This window comes from Arvicanthis niloticus, chromosome 14, assembly GCF_011762505.2.
Source record: "Arvicanthis niloticus isolate mArvNil1 chromosome 14, mArvNil1.pat.X, whole genome shotgun sequence".
Lineage (NCBI taxonomy): Eukaryota > Metazoa > Chordata > Mammalia > Rodentia > Muridae > Arvicanthis > Arvicanthis niloticus.
The window spans coordinates 62,065,974-62,086,506 of NC_047671.1; the positions used below are offsets into that span (position 1 = coordinate 62,065,974).

Here is a 20,533-nt window from a genome sequence, read left to right on the forward strand (position 1 = left end):
CATAAAATATAGGTATGCGTCCAGCTCTTGTGCTGTTTAAGGCTTATTGTAGATACAAACATCATGTGTGTCTTTTATCTGGAAACTTAATGGTCAAGGGTGGGGTAGAAGCCCCGGGTTGGGATTAAATAATTTCTACAACAATTTTAATTGGGGGATTTGTAAGGTGAAATGTGTAGAAGTTAATTCTACTAGCACAAAAGGGGGAATTGGAAAGAGGCTGCCTGGTGGGGCCTGGCTTCCCTTCTGTTTCCTGGGGCTCCCTGAACTGGCCTGTGAGAGAGGCCAAGCCTTCTCAGTGATCCAAGTGCTTGAAACCATATGAACCAACAAAGGTTCTGGCTGCTGCAGGGTCCCTGAGGATCCTCAAGTCCCAACCAAGATCCAATAGTGGGTTCCTAGGTCCTCTAGATCCCAGAAGCCCTTTCTCTCCTTGGTGGCACATCACCTCTGCATTTGATACTTGTCTTGTTGCCATGACAATATATAGGACAGAAGCAACTTAAGGGAAAGAGCATTTATCTGAGTTTATAGTTCCAGGGCATAAAATCCACCGTGGCACAAGGAAAAAAAAAAATGGTGGCAGGTAAGGACAGAGCTGGTCACACTGCATCCAGTCAGGAAGCAGAGAGCTGGTCACACTGCATTGGGTCAGCAAGCAGAGAGGTGAATGTTGGTGTTCAGCTCACTTTCTCTTTTTCACTTAGTGCAGGACCCCAGCCTAGGGGATGGTTTTGCCCATACTTGGGGTAGATGGACCCTCCCCAGCCTAATCTAGAAGCTCCCTCACAGGTCTGCTCAGAGGTTGTCTCCAAGGTGATCCTAGGTCAAGTCACATTGACAATTTAAAGCACCACAACTTCACTAAGGATGAAGGAAAGGCAAGAAATATGACACAAGGCCAGGCGGTAGTGGCGCACGCCTTTAATCCCAGCACTTGGGAGGCAGAGGCAGGCGGATTTCTGAGTTCGAGGCCAGCCTGGTCTACAGAGTGAGTTCCAGGACAGCCAGGGCTACACAGAGAAACCCTGTCTCGAAAAACCAAAAAAAAAAAAAAAAAAAAAAAAAAAAAAAAAAAAAAAAAGAAATATGACACAACTGGTCCCGATTATATCATCTAACCAAGGCAAGGTCACTCCAAACAGCAAATGCTACTTGGGGACATGCTTGAAGGCCCTGGAGACCAGAGCCAGTTGTGGACAGAAGAGGGCAGGGAAGCTGAAGCTTAGACAGGTGATGGAATAGGAACCAAATGTGAGATATTCAGGTCTCGGTTTGAACTTAGAATTCACTGCCCAGGGAAGCATTCTGGGAGGAGCACATTCCTTAGTCAGAGGACACTTGCTGGATTAACATTCAGAGGAGGAAGGGAGAGGCTGACTAACATTCCTCAGACCACAGGGAAGGGAACCTACCTTCGGGTGGGGAAGGCCCAGAGCACAGAGACATATTCCAAGAGAGGGGCCCAGGATGGGAGGTGATCAGGAAACTGAGCCCTTAATGTAATAAAACTGGGCAAAAGGAAGACACTCATTGTCATAAAAGTAATGTGTGAATCTGAGTCATCTATAGACTGGACCTGGGAAGGTCAGCCTTTGTGGTTGCCCTCGTGAGCTCTGTATAAAAGCTGCCCCCAGCTTTGGCTCGGGGTTTCTCTTATCTGCGTGCATAGGGGAACCTCAGCATACTGGCTAACATCTTATCATCAATAAACCTCATGTTATTGCAGTGAATCCCATCTGTGAGTGTCTCTGGGGGAGCGCATCGCCTGGTTTTGAATCTTAGAGTCCAACAATGGCACTGTCCTGCCATCTCTGTGGGACTTCCCTTTTCTTCCCCAAGCTAATCTCACCTCGAGTAGACATGGCCTGTCCCTGGACTGCTATGCAAAGCACCATCCTGTTGTGATTGGCTGACATGAACCACCAGCTCACTCACCTTGTCCAGTTACACAGTGGGAGGTGCTGCTGGGAAGAAATCTCACAGGAGCTTATGTTCATGTGCATCTGAACAGAACCACTTGCTATTAGGCAACTGTGGCTTTCCCTGAGTCACATGATCAGAGCACAAACTCTAGCTCTCAGCCTCTTCAGAATCCAACCCCCTCAGAATCCACCCCCCCCCCTTCATATCTTCCCCACAGTCTCAGCCCCCTTAGATTCCAGACCCCTTAGATTTCAGGCTCCCTCAGAATTCAGCCCCCTCAGATCTTAACTTCCCTTAGATCTCCAGTGCCTTAGATGCCAAACCCCTCAGCTCAGCTCCCTCAGATCCCGGCCCCCTTTTATTCCAGCCCCTTCAGATTCTATCTAGCCCCTTAGAGCTCAGTTCTAGAATCTAAATCAATCGACTTATCCTGGCCTGAGTTTTCTTATCTATAAACAGAGATGAGGATAGTAAATTCCTCATAATCCTTTTCAAGAAGATCACATGATTTAATCCACCTAAGGTGCTTAGAGTGTTGCCTACACTCATGACTCAGCAGTTTACACACCAGTGAAGAGAGAAGACAGACAGACTGGGCTCTGGTCTGAGCTCTGCAAGGTACTGCTTCTCCCATCTTCATGGGGTCATCTCACCTCTCCGGTTACCAATGCCTGCTCCACGGGGAGTCTGAGAGAATGAAAGGTGGGTGTGTGAGGTGTGTGGCAGAGTGCTTGCTCATGTTACTCATTCACAAACACAAGCAAGTGTGACAATGTGGAGAAGAAAGCGCACACCCGGAAGTGCAAAGGCGTCCTCTCCAGTGGGACAGGTCTGTGTAATGTATAAACTCACTTCGTCTTACAAAAGTAAAACACCACAGGGCACCTGAAATGAAGCCAACATAGCCACCATGTATAGTCTTTTTAGAAATTGCTAGACTAAATTTAATACTTTCTCAAGAATTTCAATATTTATATTTATTTACGAGAGGAGGCTCATAATTCTTAGAAATGGCTACGTCAACATGACATATTAGACAGCTGGAAAAATACTAGTTACAAAATGATACTATATATCACAAAAAGACACAGTCCATCAAAAAGACAGATAAGCCAGGTATGGTGCATGCCTATAATCCTAGCACTTGGGAAGCAGAGGCAGGCAGACCTCCATGAGTTCAAGACTAGCCTGATCTACCTGGTGAGTTCTAGGCCAGCCTGGGATACACAGTGAAACCCTGTCTAAAAACAAAAGAAAAAAATAAGACTTAGAAATCTTAAATATGAACACACACACGCAAACTCACACCTTCAAAATACATAAGACAATCTGGATATGGTGGCCCATTCCAGCTCCTGGTGAAGACAAAAGACCAAACCAATCTGAATGACATGAGATCATGACTCAGCCTTTGCCACTAGAAATACATAGATTGAAAACTAGGAAGACAGTGCACGCTGGTTCCTGCCAGCCAGCTGATCTTATGCAATGTTGCAATGCACTCAATAAACTAAAAAAAAAAAAAACTAAATAAATAATAATCTGCAGAGTCTCATAGAACATTTAATTTGACTACAACTGATCACTCTTTGGAGATGTGAGGGAGCCTTTTTGGTGTGTGCACAGCGGCACTTGGCTGAGCTGTGTCAGTGCAAGTGAGCGAAGGGGTCAGAGGCCACGTTGTAAGAGTGGGCTCGACTCCAATACCGAAGAGCAGCATTCATCCTAAGAAAGTTCTACCGAATCAAGTTGCAGGTCTCAATAATGGTAGACAGTGTTGTAAAGAAAAACTTTAATGCTCTTGGGAGAAGAAATGTTAGGAGATAACACTTGGGTGTTTCTGGGAAGAGGGTGAATCAGGACACTCCACAGTCTTTCAGTACGGGGAGCACCTCAGATCCCACTGACAGGAAACACGGAGATGATAAATCCAAGGATGAATGCATCAGGTACACACCGAAGTTCACCTGTGACGGAAGCAACAGTCAGAAGACAAGCCACATTATTTTAAAAGTTAAAACCATTTGTAACATGCCTTTGATCCTCGCATTCAGAAGGCAGAGGCTTGTGTTTGTGTGTGTATAGGTGCACACACATGCAGACAGAAGCCAGAGGAGACCCTGGATGCAATTCCTCAGATGCCACGCACCTTGAGACAGGGTCTCTCATGATCTGCTGCTCCCCAGGTAGGACAGGCATCTGGAGAGCTCCAGGGATCTGCCCTCCTTTGCCTTCCCATCTTTGAGAGTACAAGTATGTGTCACAGTGTCCAGTTCTTTGTGTGTGTGTGAGAGAGAGAGAGCTCTAAGGGCCAAACCAAGGCCCTTGAGCTTGCAAGGCATGAACTTTGCAGACTGCGTCATCTCCCCAGCCTGTTTACTTATTATTTATTCGAGATGGGGCTTCATTGTAATCCAAGGTAACCTCACATTCTCTATGTAACCATGGATGTCCTTGAGCTCTTTGGAGGATCTAGGTGTTACCATCATGCCCTGCTTCAAGAATACTCCAATGCAGCCTGACTAGAATTCTTCACAAAGTCCTAACAGAAAATTCGAAGCTAAAAACAAATGCTTCTAATAACTCATTTATATATAATATATAATGAATATATAGTAAATGCTCTGCTTTTATAATCGAGAATCTACAACAACACAGAGTCATTTTTAACCCCCTGAGGAGACGAACCACTGGGCTTAGTGTCGTGAGCTTTACTGAGCCCTCCAGTCAGATCATCTATCCAGATGATAACTTACATCTAACAGAGCTAACTTACCTTCTTATAAGATCTCTGTAGTGAAAAAAAATGGAGATCCGGCTAGTAGAATTAATTTTTTTCTTGAGGCAGTAGGAGATAGAAACCAGACCTCGGTACATGCTAGGTAAGCAAAGCACTCTACCGCTGAGGCACACGCTCAACTATTATTTTTGTATTCCTTCTATCTTGAATAAGATCTGCAAATGCTTACAATAGACAACAGCCAACACTGGATGAAACATCAGATGGCAAGAAAAATAACAGGGAACCACAGGCGAGCTTGGACCTCAGTGAGAGCATTGGCTTTGGGAAGTGTGACGGCCCCTTCACTGCTGGAACTCGACACTCGTAACAGTATGGTCATGTGCAATGGCATGCAAAGATGAAAACGAGGTGCCATGTTGGGCACACACACCTACACATACCCACCTTTCTCTCTCGACTCTCAGAAAGCTTCTGGAAAACATCCTGGTTCCGCTGTCCAGTTTGCTGGTTGATACAAATTACCTGGCACCTGTGACAAGGCCCCAGAACCTGGCAGGGAGAGGGGACATGTGATGAGGCCATCATGCTTAGCATGGTGGAATCACAGGCATGTGGCCAATCCCTAACCACAGAAGTGGCCACTCTTTGCAGCGCTTTCTGGGAATGGCTCTAGTGGGATTGCTGGCTATAAGGCTACTGCATGAGGGCTGTGGAGAAAAAGAAAGGCGTGGGAGACCATCTTGATGGCGCCTAGAGACGGGAGGAATCTGAGGAAAGAAAGCACTCAGAACTTCAAAAACAAACAGAAGCCACCACCGAGCCAGGCACAGGGCACTGTGAGCTTTGAGCACCAATTAAACACATAGAAATTTATCCTAAAAGGAACTAGAAGTATTAACATCAATTCATGAGCAGGGATTTGTCCTCGTATTGCTGAGACTATGGAAAACTTGTATCTGAGAGATCACGTGGTATTGAGAACAACACATCTGTGTAGTACTTACCTCAAGGATTCAGATTTACCTACAGGGAGCTGGGGATGAAGGTCAGAGAGCTAAGTGCTTGCCAGAAATTCATGAAGTCCTGAGTTCCATCCCAACACTACATAAAACAGGCATGGTGATACATGCCTTTAATACCAGCACTCAGAAGTTAAAGGCAGAAGGATCAGAAATCAAGTTCATCTTCAGTTACGTGGCAAGTCTGAGGCTGGCCTGAGGTACATAAGACTGTGTTTTTAAAATATATTCACAAAGGCCTTTAAATAAAATATAAGGAAATATACTTTAAGCCAAGTGTGGGAAAATACTTGTGTTTTGTGATTGAAGCAGAAAGCAAATGACACGTGTATTTTATATGTGTCTACAGATACACATACCTGCATACCCCGCACAGCAATACATAAACGTTCAGCTATTTGGCATAAGCTATATGGTATGAGAGAACTTCAGTAGTCATTGGCCATGTGTTCTTACCACTTTTATAACAAGAGAAAAGACATAAATATTAACAGAAATATAACATCTCAGCAGTAATAAGATTGTTCTTTTGCTACACACACACACACGTAAGATGCAAAAGTGTTGCCCAGGCTGGCTTTGACTGAATGAACTCAAGTTATCCTCCTGCCTCAACCTCCTGAGCATCTGAGACCACCATGTCAGCTACCAGGTTTTCCCATGGCCACGTGTGCCTCTTATTTGTGGGTATTTTTCCTAGAAATTTTAAGTACTCACTAATGTAGCTGAGCCTTGGCTTGGGCTATAGTGGCTGCTCTGGCTGATGGGGATTCATCCAGTAGGAAGTCATGTCTAGGCCCTGTGAGTGGCAGAGAGTGTGGAAAGATCAGCTAAGATGAACTTCCTTATCCAGTTGGATATGTTCAGGTGTCCCGACACTATTTGAGAGATGCCAAGCCCAGACCCAGCACACCCCCACACTCGAGCAGAAGGACTCACTTGTGAGAATGAAGATCCTGAGAACAAGAGCCAGTATGCAGAAGCCTCTTAGTCTCTCCTGGGAAAGTGTCTCTTGGGGGCACAGAGGGATGCCAGGGAACAGCAGCCTCCAGACCCATGCCCTGGCCAGCTTCTCTTCACAGACAAACACTTTGGACCAAAATTTGGTCATTTTGTTGAAAAGATCCTTAGAAAATAGTTCCTCAGATGGCAGGAGAGACATTTTTCAGATATTCTTTTATACACAGACACACATGTATACATATTTCCTTTTTAAGCACCCTCCTTCTTCCTTTCTTTCTTCCTTTCTTTCACACACATATACATATTTCCTTTTTAAGGCCTCTGTCTGTCTCTCTGTCTCTGTCTCTGTCTCTGTTTTTCTCTCTCTCTCTCTCTCTCTCTCTCTCTCTCTCTCTCTCTCTCTCTGCCCTTTTTTTCCCCAGACAGGGTTTCTCTGTGCAGCTCTGACTGTCCTGGAACTCACTCTGTAGACCAGGTTTACCTAGAACCCAGAGATCTGCCTGTCTTTGCCTCCTAAGGGCTAGTGCTGGAATTAAAGGCATGCTCCTATTTTTTTTTCCAGGGGAAGGGGTGGACAGGATTTTTCTATGTAGCCCTGAAACTCAGTAAGTAGACCAGGCTGGCTTTGAACTCACAGCCTCTGCCTCCCAAGAGTTGGGATTAAAGGTGAGTGCTGCCAAGTCCAGCTTTAAGCCTTTTTTCATATCTTTTTTAAAAAAATTATTTAGTGTCATAAATTCTTGTTAAAAATAAGTCACATGCAGACACAGGAAGAATTCAAAGGAAAAACTCAGCAGTCATGGTCTCTCCTGTAGTAAATAGCCAGTAACTTGACACGATCCAGGCTCACCTAGGAGGCTGGCCTCTGGACCGACATCTATGAAGGAGGTTCTACATTGGACTAGTGAGTGTGGGATGGCCTACCCTAAATGCAATCACTGCTATTCCATGGGCTGGAGGTGCAGACTAGTAAAAAGGAGAAAGGCAACTGAGCAGCCTCCGCCACTCTCCACTTCCTGATTGTAGACTCAGTGTGGCTAGCTGCCTCACTCCTTCTGTCCTATCTTCTCTGACATAATGGACTGCTACTGGCCCAAAGAGCACTGATAACTTAACTTTAATTTGTTTCCACACATTAGAAATGTTGCCTAAAGAAAACAAAACATTCTGAGATGTCTCACAGAAAGGTCCTTGGTTGCTGCTGTCAGATGGGTTTCTGACAGTGCTCCTGGCATAGTTTAGTTTTCCCTCCCTCTTGCATCCCTCCTCCCTCTGGTCCTCCCTCTTTCCTCTTTCCTTTTTCCTCTTTCCTCCCTCAGGCCCTCCCTCTATCTCTCCAAATATCTCACAAGGTAGATTTAGTGCCTACCTTGGTGGCCTGCAGATTGTGTTAGAAGAGATGCTTTTTAAACAGCAAGATTCAGAGATGCAAACTAAGAATGGAAGAGGAGGTCAGCTGACAGGAATCCGACAGGAGAGATGCTGCCAGAACCAGGCTTACAGGAGAGGAAAGAAAATGATTCTCAAGACAGTAGCTGCCCTGATACAATCTTATAGAGTTCAAGGATAAGAAAGCTCATCAGGCCCTTTGTGGTATTCCCCACCCCAGGTCTGAGACCCTTTGATAGCAATTTAGATCATTGTTACTGCTTTTCGGGATGCTAGACTGGTGTTTCATTTAAGCACAGAGCCTGGACACAAGTAACAAGACAGCCAGGTTACACCCACCCCTGCAATTACCAGGATCAGGATTCATACTCACTAAAGAACTGAACACATTGTCCAGCAGTGAGCCATTCCTACAGCCTCCAGCTTGTCCTTATCTTTCCTGTCTACCTCCTCCAACTCAGCCAGGATGCTCTGGATCCCAGAGGCATTCTGGGAAAAAAGAAACATGGTCCACACCCTGTGTGGTCTGGGGGGATAATGCAGGCAGTATGCCAAGTAGAATCATATTATTGGGCAGTTTCTAAGGAGGTGACCTCTGAGCATGGTGAGTAGAAGGGACAACAGGGCAAAGGCCTCAGGCAAGAGACTGGCTTGTCCCTGGATGAAGGAAGGCCAGACTTAGAGGCAGAGAGATCGCCAAGCTCATGAGTTTGTCAGTCATTTACGGAATAGAGATTTATTGGAGCTTCCCTTCCACTTCCTATTTAAGACTAAGGCCTGGGGACTTTGAACAGATGCAATGGACCTGTCTCTAACTATATAATCTTCCATAGACACCATTAAGGGCAGAAGCCAGAAAGGGAGGAGAAAGGGGAGGGAAGAAGAGTGAGGATGAGGGAGAAGAGAGAGTGGAGGAGGAAACAGAGAAAGAAGGATGAGAGAGGAGGGAGGAAGAAGGAGAAGGAAGGAGAGGAGAAAGCAGATGAGGGAAGAGGGAGAAGAAAGACAATACAAGGAGAAAGAAGATGAGAAAGAGGGAGGCATGTCAGTAGCAATGGTCACAGGCCGTAGGCGTTCACTAGGCTCCTGTGTCTGCTCCTACAAGCTCCTCAACACTGGAAGCCCCAGCATCATTAAGGAGGATGTGCCCCCACACACACACACAAGCATTCACAGAAAACAGACTTAAGCCCAAATGTGATCTATAGGATACAGTAAGTAGAGAGAGGAGCACCTACCACCATCTAGTTCTGGAGTCGAGAACAACAGTCACTGGCAGCCTTTGAGGAAAGCTAACAACCTCCTAAAACTTACCTGGAAATGCAAGGAGCCAATTGAAATCTCATCCCATTTCTCTTCTTCGAAAGCCCTGGCTCCCTTGGTAATGATATTGGCACGGAAGCGGGAGATGAGATCTTTTACTGAGAATGACTCCTCCTTTCCATGTCCATCACTGTTTAGAAGGGCCAAGAAGGATGAGTGGAGGGAGGAGACACATGACCACACTGATGCAACAATTCTACACACTTGGCACTCCATGCCTGACTATGTCAATTCTCCTCTCGCCTGAGGCCTGGATGCTCAGAACAAACTTCTCTCATGACTGTAATAGCAAGACACACCCATCTCTTAGATATAGCCATGGCTCTCCGTAGGATATGGTCCCACCTCCAAGGAGACACATACAGGAGGCAAAGGGTGGATAAGTCTTAGATGAAGAAGCCAGATGATCAGAATAAAGAGAACAAGGATGCAGAAAATACCAGTTCTAGAACATGGGACAGGACACAAACAGGATAAGAGCTGTCATCAGGCTGAACTATAAAGACTTGCTTTGCACAGAGACTGCACTCTCTCATGCAGGCCACAACATAAAATATAAATAAAATAGAAACCATAGAAGATAAGATTCTTCGGTTGTTTAATGAGACAGGATCTCTCTATTACCTGGGTTGGCCTCAAATACACAATCCTCCTGCCTCAGAATCCCAAGTGCTATGGCTATAGCCATGCATCACTAGGCCCAGATTATATAGCTCTTTTTGAAAGTTTTATTTACTTCTACAAAATGACCTTCTGCGTTTCCATACACCCCAATCGGTTCAGAGGAATACACTGCAAACAGCTCTTAAAGCGCCACACCCCCCCATACACACACACAATACAGGAGCACACACTGTTAAATCAAAGAATTAGTGAAACTACTTACAGTGAAAGAAATCTAAATACGTGTAACTTCAGCCCGCTTGGCTCGGATGAGGTATAAGTGGGGTGTGATCCCTACTTGATCTGGGGTCACTTAGATGCACACACTTGTAAAACTTCACTGTGCCCATGGGCTTGGGGCTTTTTGCACTTTGCATAGTTTGAACAAATTCTAGAATTTCTAAGTTGGTATGTGCTGGGAAGGGACAGGACACATTCACTAACCATGCTCGAATATGTTCTGGGGACAGAGCTGAAATTCTGTGGGTTGGTGTAGAGGGCTTAAGGGTTATGGCATCCCTTCTAAATGACAGTGGTCACATAGGAGCCAGGGACTGGGAGACCCAAGTCCAGCTTCACTGCAAGCTATATGCACCTCTGCATCCTGAGGAGACTGCAGTTTTCAGTCCTTTAATTCTGAATTAACTCTCAAAGCTGTTACAAGCTCCTTTGTGCTTTGTAAAAAGAAAAGCTTCTTGTCTAAAAACTATTGTGTTACCGTGCAAATGGGGGAGCCCATCAATCTACATCTAAAACACTAAGAAAAGAACACCAAGCCCTGGCTCAAAATCTCTTACCTATGACATCACTGGAGCTGGCTGGCCTTGCTCTAAACCAGCTGGTGGGAAACATCCCCTGCTGGTAGGAACCAGGGTTACAGCAAGCCTGTCTTCTCTAACCTTCCACATTACAGACCCAGAAAATGTCAGATTCATTATCCCTTGTTCTGCATGCTGGAGAAAAGATCCCTTGATGCTGAGAAAATTCAGAACACCAGAAACCTCAAAGCTGTGTCACAATTCTGCACCTGAGGAAGGCAAATTGGTCCATGTCCAGGGAACCCTAGAGTGTGTTCTCTCAGAGGACTAGAAACCACAACAGCCAATCTTGAGGGAAAGTCAAGAAGAGTCTCATGGCCTCCTTTTAGCGTGTGTGCTGCTGCTCAAGGTGTGAACATGCATGTAGAAGTCTACATGGCACATGAAAACAAAAAGTGTCCCAGGAATGTGTACCTACCTTCATGGCCTGAGAATGAGGAATGAGGAACCTGTGGCCACCATGACCTGATGGGACAGCTGGATGACTTTCCCTAATTAACTCCCCAGTTACCAGATTTGAGTTTCCTCTAAGGAAAAAAAATGAGGAGTTGGTGTGGTCAGAACTTCCTAGAGTTGGGATGGTATTCTAACAGCCTCTGTACCCTCAAGAGAGTGGTAGGGGGGAGTGAGCACCCACAGACACTGGCTGTGTCTGAAGATGTAGCGGATAAACAAACCCTGCCTGTAATCACACTCAAAACGTTTTTATAAGCACTCCTTGTGTGAAGTAGGGCAGGAATCCTAAGAGGCAGGAGACAAGAGGAGGGTGGGCAATGAAATTAGGTCGAGCTGGTGACAAATTAAACAAGGTGTAGAAATAGAATAATTAAAACCAGAGGGAGGGGTGTTCTCCGGGTTTCATGAGAGTCCCAAGAGAGACTAGGGAGCACACTATAGTATTGACCTTAAATATCTTCGCAGGCCCATGGTGGAGGCTGGATCCCCATCATTTACCACTAGAAATGGTAAAAACGTTAAGAGATAGCACCACTGAGAGATGTTCGGGTCACTGGAGACATGTCTTCAAAGGGAACTGTGGGTGTCCCCAGCTCTTCCCCCATTCTCTCACCATGTATTCCTGCTGGGATGTGCCACATGGGCCCAAAGCAATAGGGCCACCAGTCATGACTGATGCCTCAGAAGACGTGCATTCTCTTTACAAGTTGATTGCCCCAAACATTCGCTACAGCAACAGTTGGGTGATTGACACAGGCAGTAAATGAGAGCCCTGGGAATAATTAACAGGACCAAGGAATTGGCTCAGATGGTAAAATACTGCACACACGTGAGGAACAGCATCAGTCCCCAGCACTCACATACAAAGCCTTGCTTGGTGACACCCACTTGTAATCCTAGTGCTGCAGAAGTCAGGAAGATCCCTGGGGCTTGATAATCAGCAGGTCTAGCCTGATCTGTGAGCTCTAGGTTCAGTGAGAGACACCGTCTCAAAAACCAAGGTGGAAAGTGGTTGAGAAAGAAGCCTAAGACTGATCTGTAGCCTCCACGGCCACCCGTGAATGCATATATGCCTTCATACCTATATGCACGCATGTACACACACACACAAGGAAGGAAGGGAGGGAGGGAGGGAGGGAGGGAGGAAGGAAGGAAGGAAGGAAGGAAGGAAGGAAGGAAGGAAGGAAGGAAGGAAAACAAGAATTTGGCCCAAAAGGTTCACTGCTGGGTCTGGAATCACCCACTTCCAGATCTTTCCTTCCCGGTATGTACCAGGCCCCTCAGGGGCAAATAGTTATACTTGTCTCCTGGCCTCAGGGAAAGGGTCTAACCTGGCCTTTAGCTGCTGCTGAAGCTCCAGGACACTTGATGTGTTCACCAGCAGGTACTGAGCCTTGTTCACCAGGGACAGGGCAGCAGCTGCACCGGGAGGCTGACCTGAAAAGGAGACACGGATAGAAGGGTTGCTTTCCAGCAAATGCTGGCATGTCTCAGCCTCAAGCCCTGCGGTTTCTAAAGCCAGATGCCTTCCACAAGGGAAAATGTCAACACTGGGGAAAGCAAGAATATTCTAAGCAGGGCTCAAACCTCTCCAAAGACAGAAAGAAGAGGAAAAACGAGGTCCTAGCACATTCTGCATCAAATAATCCAGAGAAGAAAATAATAAAACAATGATGTGAATTTATTCTGACAAATGTTGTTTCTGTAGCAAGGCCTTATTACACAGTCAGGCTGGCCTCAGGTTCCTAATCCTCCTGCCTCTACTTCCCCAGGCTATGGTTGTATGCCACCACTCTTGGCCTCAGAGACAATGTTTGGAAGCAAAAGTGCAGGGCTAGAGCAAGCCCTGCCTGCCCTGGACAAGACTGAGAGGCTTATGATGTGAGCAGGCTTACTTACATAGGACTTCCATCAGTTATTTTCATGTATACATACATGTGCATGTGTGTGCATCTGTGCATGTGTATTTGAATGAATTCATATGGGTATTTGCCTGCATGTCCGTGGAGGCCAGAAGAATTAGATCACTTGAGACTAGAGTGACTGAAAGTTGTGAGCCATGATGCACGTGCTGGAAATTGAACTTGGGTCCTCTGGAAGAGCAGCCAGTGCCTCTCACCACTGAATCATCTCTACAGCCCCACAAAGACCTTTTAGATCTAACCACAGAGAATGAGGCAGACAGACACACAGACAGACACACAGACACACAGACACACAGGCACACAGGCACACAGACACACAGACACACAGGCACACAGGCACACAGACACACAGACACACAGACACACAGACACACAGACACACAGACACACAGACACACAGGCACACAGACACACAGACACACAGACAAGCAGGCAGGCAGGCAGGCAGACAGGCAGACTTTGGCAATAAACAGAAGATGATGCTCCAGCAGCCAGTGGGTTTACAAATGGTACTTGTGCAGAAGCAAACAGAAGATTCAAAGCTATTAAAAGAAAAAAAAAAAAACTGTTGAAAAAAATCTGTGAGGTTCTTCTATTTTTATCTAAGCTGGTAATAAAGAGTTGGCTGGGTCAGAACCTGTGGAGCATCTTCAAGCAGAGACAGTGGTCTCCAGAGTATGTGATCCCACTCTATCTGTCCTCTTTGGTCAGCCGAAGAAGGGAGGCACCATGGCATCCTCTACAAAAGGCGTTCTTCCCTGTCACAGAGGAAAGGCCACAGGGCTCCCAGTGCTCACTGCCCTGGGGGCTGACCACCTCCAGCATAGCAAACAAAAGTCCCATTCAAACCCTGGAGCCAGGAATCAGAAAATAAAAGTCTCCACAGCTAGGGCAAAAGATCCTCCCACAGGTCAGGTAACAGCCAGTCCTTCACTGGCTAGGAAACTGCAGGACCCAATTAAGCTGTCAAGTGACAGACATGAAAGGCAATTCATGTTAGGTCCCTGTGATCTGGTCACAGACCTCAGAAGAAGTCTGAGTGACAGCGTGCTAACCAAGACCCCTTTCCCCTGCTCGTCATTCATTCATAAGATTTCCCAGAAGTGGGTGGTACTGAGTACTACCAGGTCTGTCTGCAAATGACAGCCTCTCAAACGTGGGAAAGCCCAGCTAGAGTTCCAAGACTCGCCCTTTGTGTTCAGTAGTTACTTTTCAAGCTAAATTATAGATTCATTGTTTTTGATTGGACTAGACATTGCTAAAGTCATGCTTAATCCAAGAGAAATTTCCTAACCCAGATGGCAGATGGTCTAAGCAAACTTCATAATCTTCTTATATGTTTCAATTTATAATTATTTTAGTTTTATGAACATGTGAGAGAATAACCAGAAAGAGAGTTCTATGCATAAAACAGCTCTGACAAGATTCTACTGAAGGAGAAATGAAATACAAGCTTGAAAGGAAAAGGAAAGAATTCAAATGCCAGGCATGGTGGCACACTTGTAATCTCAGCACCCAAGGGACAGAGAGACAAAGGTAGGCAAACCTCTGAGTTCAAGGCTAGCCTGACCTAAAGAGCTAGTTCTAGGACAGCCAGGGCTACACAGAGAAATCCTGTCCTGAAAGAACAAAAACAAAACAAAAGACATGCACACGGGCTGGGGAGATGGCTCAATGGATAAACTGGTTGCCATGCGGGCATGACAGCAAAAGCTCAGATTGTCAGGAGCTATGCAGCACTAGATGCAGTACCATGCATTTGTAATTTCTGTACACCTAAGGTGATATGGGAGATGGAACCAGGAGAATTCCTAGGATGTAGGGATAATCTCTTGTGTACTTTATCAACTGTCAATAAAAATCTGATGGCCAATAAGATGAGGCAGGATTAGAAGGTGGGACATCTGGCAGAGAAAGGAGAACTCTGGGAAGTGGTGAGGTGGAAAGATTCCCCCCCCTGGACTTGGAGGCATTACATAATAGGCCACCGAGTTGTTATTTGGGAACTAGGGCTCGGGTAGAAAAGCCTGTGTTTACACTAAGAGCTTGAGGTTCATCTAATCTAGTATATGTATCAGTGAGCCAGAAATTCTGCTTCAAGCAAGGCACACATGCACGCATCCACACATACCATACACACATACACATATATCATGCCCACATATCATACATATACACTTATACCATACACAAGCCATATATACCACACCACACACATACACACAAACACACATCATATACACATTTAAAAAACACTATATACATATATATGCTACGTATACACACGTACACAGATATCAGCTCACATAGTCACATGTATTTTAGTGAAAACTCATGAAATTTAAATCGATATGGCATAAGATGATTATCACAGCACTATATCACAGAAATAGCCATGGACAAGTTGGAAAGAATCCTGTACATATTTTAACTCAAAATAACATTGGATAAAATGTGCTGCAGGGCAGCAGGGATGTCTCAGCACTAGCTGTTCTTCCTCCAGAGGACCCAGGATCAGTTCCCAACGCTCACACAGTGGCTAACAACTGTCTATAATGCCAGTTCCAGAGGATCTGATTCCCATGTCTGGCCCTAAGGGCACTGCATTCACTTGGTGCACAGACATATGTACAAGCAAAACACCCACGCACACAAAATAAAAATAAAGTGTTCTGCAGATACTATCTTTTGCAACTATTTAAACTCCTTCGAAAATTTCGATTAAAAAATGTAAAAATACTCTGGGGAATAATGAAACTTAATTCTTTTCCCCTAAAATCTTCAACCACAGAATTGGTGTAAGGCCAGCTAGATCCAGAGTACTTTGCTCTGGGAATGGTATCCTGGAAGCAATCATAAGCCTATCGTTATCCTGTTCCGATTCCATTTGTGCAACCACAAGCCTGGTCTCTCCTCTGTGCCCACCATCATTGCTGCATCCAGGAGTGCCAGCTGTGGTTCTATGTCCCCATGTTTCTTACTATAAGGTGTACCCCAACACTCAAGGCAGGTCACAAAACTCCCAGCTTAGAACCTTACAGTGTGTCCTGTAGTCACAAGATGAAGTCAGGAGCCAGGTGCCCTGTGAATCCCTTTTCTGGGCTGGGTGTGACATGCAGAGTAACCTAACACCTATCCCAATGTGATACCTTTTCTAGGTGTCTTCTTTGCATTTCGCTGGAAGTGTGGACTTTGCTTGATTAAATGACACTGGTGGCCAAAAAACTTTGACAGCCATCTTGAAACATTTTCTCCACAATCATAAGTATTTACCCTGGCCAAAATAAATAAATAAATAAAAAATAAATAAATAAATAAATAAATAAATAAATTTTATGTCACAACTCTTTGAACAATTATTCAAACATCAAATACGCAAATTAAAATAAGATAACACAAAATAAAGTGTTGCCAAGTCCCCACTACCAGGCAGCCTGAAGCTAACAGCTTGGAGAACTCCAGAGATCTCTCCCAGGTCTAGGAAAATCTGAGGCCCATGCGGGGCCCATGGGAGGCTTTCAGATCTGAGCTAAAACTTCACATAGCCAAAAAATAAATAAATAAATAAATAAATAAATAAATAAATAAATAAATAAAATAAAATAAAAGATCATGTGCTTTAGTGGTGGCGCATGGCTTTAATCCCAGCATTTGGGAGGCAGAGGCAGGCAGATTTCTGAGTTCGAGGCCAGCCTGGTCTACAGAGTGAGTTCCAGGACAGCCAGGGCTACACAGAGAAACCCTGTCTCAAAAACAAAAACAAACAAACAAAAAACAAAAAAAAACTTCACATAGCCTCCTGAAGACCCTCTTTGAATTAATTACTGACACTGGGAATTTATAGATCAGACTTTGAGACTTCTAGCATGATATTTTGTATTAATAAGGCCTTGAACCCAGAATCATGTCCTGTTTTGTTTTGGTTTTTTACAAGATTTATTTATGTGAATGCTCTATCTGTACATATGTATGCCAGAAGAGGGCAGCAGATCCCAGGATAGATGGTTGTGAGCCACAATGTGGTTGCTGTGGAGCAGGCTGAGCCATCTCTCCAGGCCTCGGGTCCTGATTTTTATAATGGGTCTGTTGGAATGTTTTCTCTCACAGCCAGATCACATGGGCTGATGTGTCTCATTCACAAAAAAATAATGCTGAGACTATGAAGTAATGATGTGTAAGCAAATCTGTTGATCTGGTGTTTTAAAATTGCAGAATCTCGGGCTGGAGAAATAGCTCAGTTGTTAAGTGCTGTTGTTCTTCTAGAGGACCTGAGTTCAGTTTTTAGAGCTTCTATGGCAGCTCATCACTGTCTGTAGCCCCAGCTCAGGGCAGGGGGATGGGAGGAAAGGGGGTGATGCTTCTTCTGACATCTGAGGGCACCAGGAACACACAATGTGCACGTACATACATGGAAACTAAACACACAGATGCATAAAGTAAAACTCAAAGATACTCCAGAATCTTCTTAAATGTATAAGGTAAAGATTCAAGGTCACATCTTATGGGATCATAATACCTTAGGTTACAAAGTAGATATTGCTGAAAACTTTAATTTTCCTGGGGAAAATAGCTGGCTCCTTTCTGGAAGGACCTGGGACCGAGAAGCCAATTTGTGGCACTAACCCCTGTGCTTTCAGAGAACACACCAAGGTCACAGCCATCACTATGGACCCATGGTTCTGAGCAGAAGTGCCTCTGACCTCCAGTCATCTGGGAAGCATTATTAACACTGTGTCTGTCTCAGATGCAGCCAAGTGAAATTTACGTATGACCAAGTAAATGCCTGCACATATCCTAGACAGGCAAGCCCTCTCAGGGGGTTAGGCCCTCACTGCCATGCACGATGACCTGAGTCAATCCCCAGCACCCACATGGTAATGGAAGAAAACCAATGCCTACGAGTTTTCCTCTGACCTTCACACACAGCTATGGGACATGCACCCCTCCACACACACACACACACACACACACACACACACAAATAAATAAATAGGGAAATAATGTGTGTGTGTGCGTGTGCGTGTGTGTATTTCTTTCTGTCAGAAGGTTTGTTTAGAGCAATGTGGGAAAACGTTTACCCAAAATTCATTGTCCCAGTAAAAAATGTACTGGAATGAATATTTAAATTGTTAAAACTGTAAAAAAATTGGTACAGATACTACTAGCAAGAAGATGTAGCTCTGTTTAACACTTCAGCCTTGAAGATGACAGACATTCTGTTGGGCATAAGCATTACATTAACATGGTTTGTTTTTTTTTCTTTCCTAGAGGGAAAGGCTTCAAAGGGATCCCTGTCTGTCTCTTGGGAGCTCTGTGGTTGACTCTGATTGACACATTGATTGGATTGAAAACACTAGAAAATTAGGGGCACACCTTTGGGCATGCCTGTGAGAGTTTCTGTGAAGATGCTTTCAGATAGGGCCAACTGAGGTAAGGAAGACACACCTTGACTGTGGGTATCATCAACCCCATGGGCTGTATCCTAGGCTGTCTAAAGGGAGATAGGAGAAGACTGGATTTTATAGCCAGCAGCCATTCCTGATACCATTCCTTCCCAATCATGGGGGACTGAACCCTCAAACCACGAGCCAAAATTAACCCTCCCCCACTGAGAAGCTCTTCCTAAGTATTAGGTCACAGCACTGAAAAAAGTAACTGACCCAGACACTCGGGCTCAGTTCAGTTGCTAAAGTTACACCTTTAGCAAGTCGCATCATGACTTAGGTGACTGAATCTACAGCAGTTGCCGAGGGAAACGTATCTACTTCTGCAGTCCTACTATCTACTGAACATACCTGTGTTTCCTTCCATCCAAAGGTTTGCATTAACTAATAAATAATCCATAGTGTAGAAGGTATGGGGTGGGGGATGGGTGAGTGTGTATTCATGGTCACATGTGGGGGTGCACATCTGTGTCCAGGTGCATCGGCACGTGTGTGTATGTGGGAGGTCAGAGGCCAAATATGGGTATCATTCCTCAGGAGCTGTCCACCTTTCATTCCTTCAAAACATCAGTTCATTAACTGTATGTCTCTTTTTAAGATGTATTTTATAAATATCAGCATTTTACCTGAATGCATGTGTGTGCAATACCTGGTCCCTGCCACACTTAGAAGAAGATGTCAGATACCCTGCAACTGGAGTTATAGATGGTTTTAAATCATCATGTAAGTGCTGGGAACCAAAGCCACGTTCTCTAGAGAAGCAGCAAGTTTCTTAACCACTGAGTCATCCTCCACTCCCACACTTCCTATATCAGAGTCTCTCCTGGAACCTGGGCTTATCCGTGTGGCTAGGCTGGCTGGCCAGCAAACCCCCAAGGATCACCTGTCTCCTCCTCCCCCATGCTGGGATTACAAGGGTATAACATTACACACAGATTTTTCCTCCTGCTTGACTGTCAACTTTATTGACCTAGCTGTCTCCCAGCTCCTGCCTATTACACATAAATCTCTAGTGAACTGTCTGTAGTTACATATTTTATTAAGGGAGAAGATTGGTTGGTATTTGCTGGGACAGGCTTTTCATTATTGGAAAATTTATTATTCCATGTTTTTGGAAATAGGTTATATTTAGGTCACAAGGGATACAGATGCTAAAACATTACTGCTGAGAATGAGACGGGTGAGGGCAGGAGAAGTCCTTGGGAGTCGTAAGTAGGGAGGAGCAGGACAGGCAGAGGGAACAGAAAACACAGACTTGAAAATGGAGCGTACTGATTGGGCAGGAAGCCTGTGTGGTTGGGGTAGAGTGCACAGCAGAGTAGAAGTTGTAAGGAGATAACTGTATAGGGCGAAGCTCTCTCCTCCCTCTCGGCCACTGTGTCCACAGAGCCAAGAGTGGTACATGCTTCCATGCCTCACCTGTCTGCACACACTCTGCTTTGGCAAATCTGGGTCTGTTCACCGTCTTCCTCAAGAGGCACCTGTATAGGCTCCATCCCTAATGAACAGAAGGGAGAAGCAAACTGAGCATCACACAGCACAGATGACTGCACAAGTGAATGTTCATTGTTAGGAAACACATCAATTTTCGTGACACTGGAATTTGGTTAGATGAAAAGTGGCAGTCTCTTAGAAGCTAATAGCAAAGAGACTTTCTTCCTCAGTATCAGCACCACAGTGTGTGTTTCAAAGAGCTTCCTGGTGTGATATCTAGACGGGGCCATCACACCCACAGTCCCCAGGACCCTTTACAGGTATCTTCCACAGATTCCTCTGCTCTATGAATCCACTTTTTGAAGTCATTGTTCTCAAAGCTACCTTAAAGCCTTTAGAAACAGACAAGTAGGTTGTCATACTGCCCCAA

The 20,533-nt window shown here is 45.0% G+C and overlaps 1 protein-coding gene across 8 annotated transcripts in view; it reads right to left on the bottom strand.

The window, feature by feature from the left end:
- Positions 1 to 3,703: 3,703 nt before the first annotated feature.
- Positions 3,704 to 20,533, bottom strand: part of Mocos (molybdenum cofactor sulfurase) — a 45,756-nt gene continuing 28,926 nt past the window's right edge. For 2 of the 8 annotated variants that reach the window (XR_013103810.1, XR_013103813.1), the window contains 6 exons: positions 20,089 to 20,167; positions 16,375 to 16,499; positions 12,632 to 12,737; positions 9,355 to 9,493; positions 5,114 to 6,829; positions 3,820 to 3,893 (listed from right to left, as the gene is read on the bottom strand). Coding sequence is in view for 4 of the 8 variants with exons in the window: in XM_076912887.1 (XP_076769002.1) it covers positions 5,130 to 5,218; positions 6,628 to 6,829; positions 9,355 to 9,493; positions 12,632 to 12,737; positions 16,375 to 16,499; positions 20,089 to 20,167 (740 nt within the window). In the remaining 4 variants the exon portion in view is untranslated. Of the gene's footprint in view, positions 3,894 to 5,113; positions 6,830 to 9,354; positions 9,494 to 12,631; positions 12,738 to 16,374; positions 16,500 to 20,088; positions 20,168 to 20,533 lie in introns of those variants that run through there. The other 6 variants (XM_076912887.1, XR_013103811.1, XR_013103812.1 and 3 more) reach the window with 6 other exon arrangements.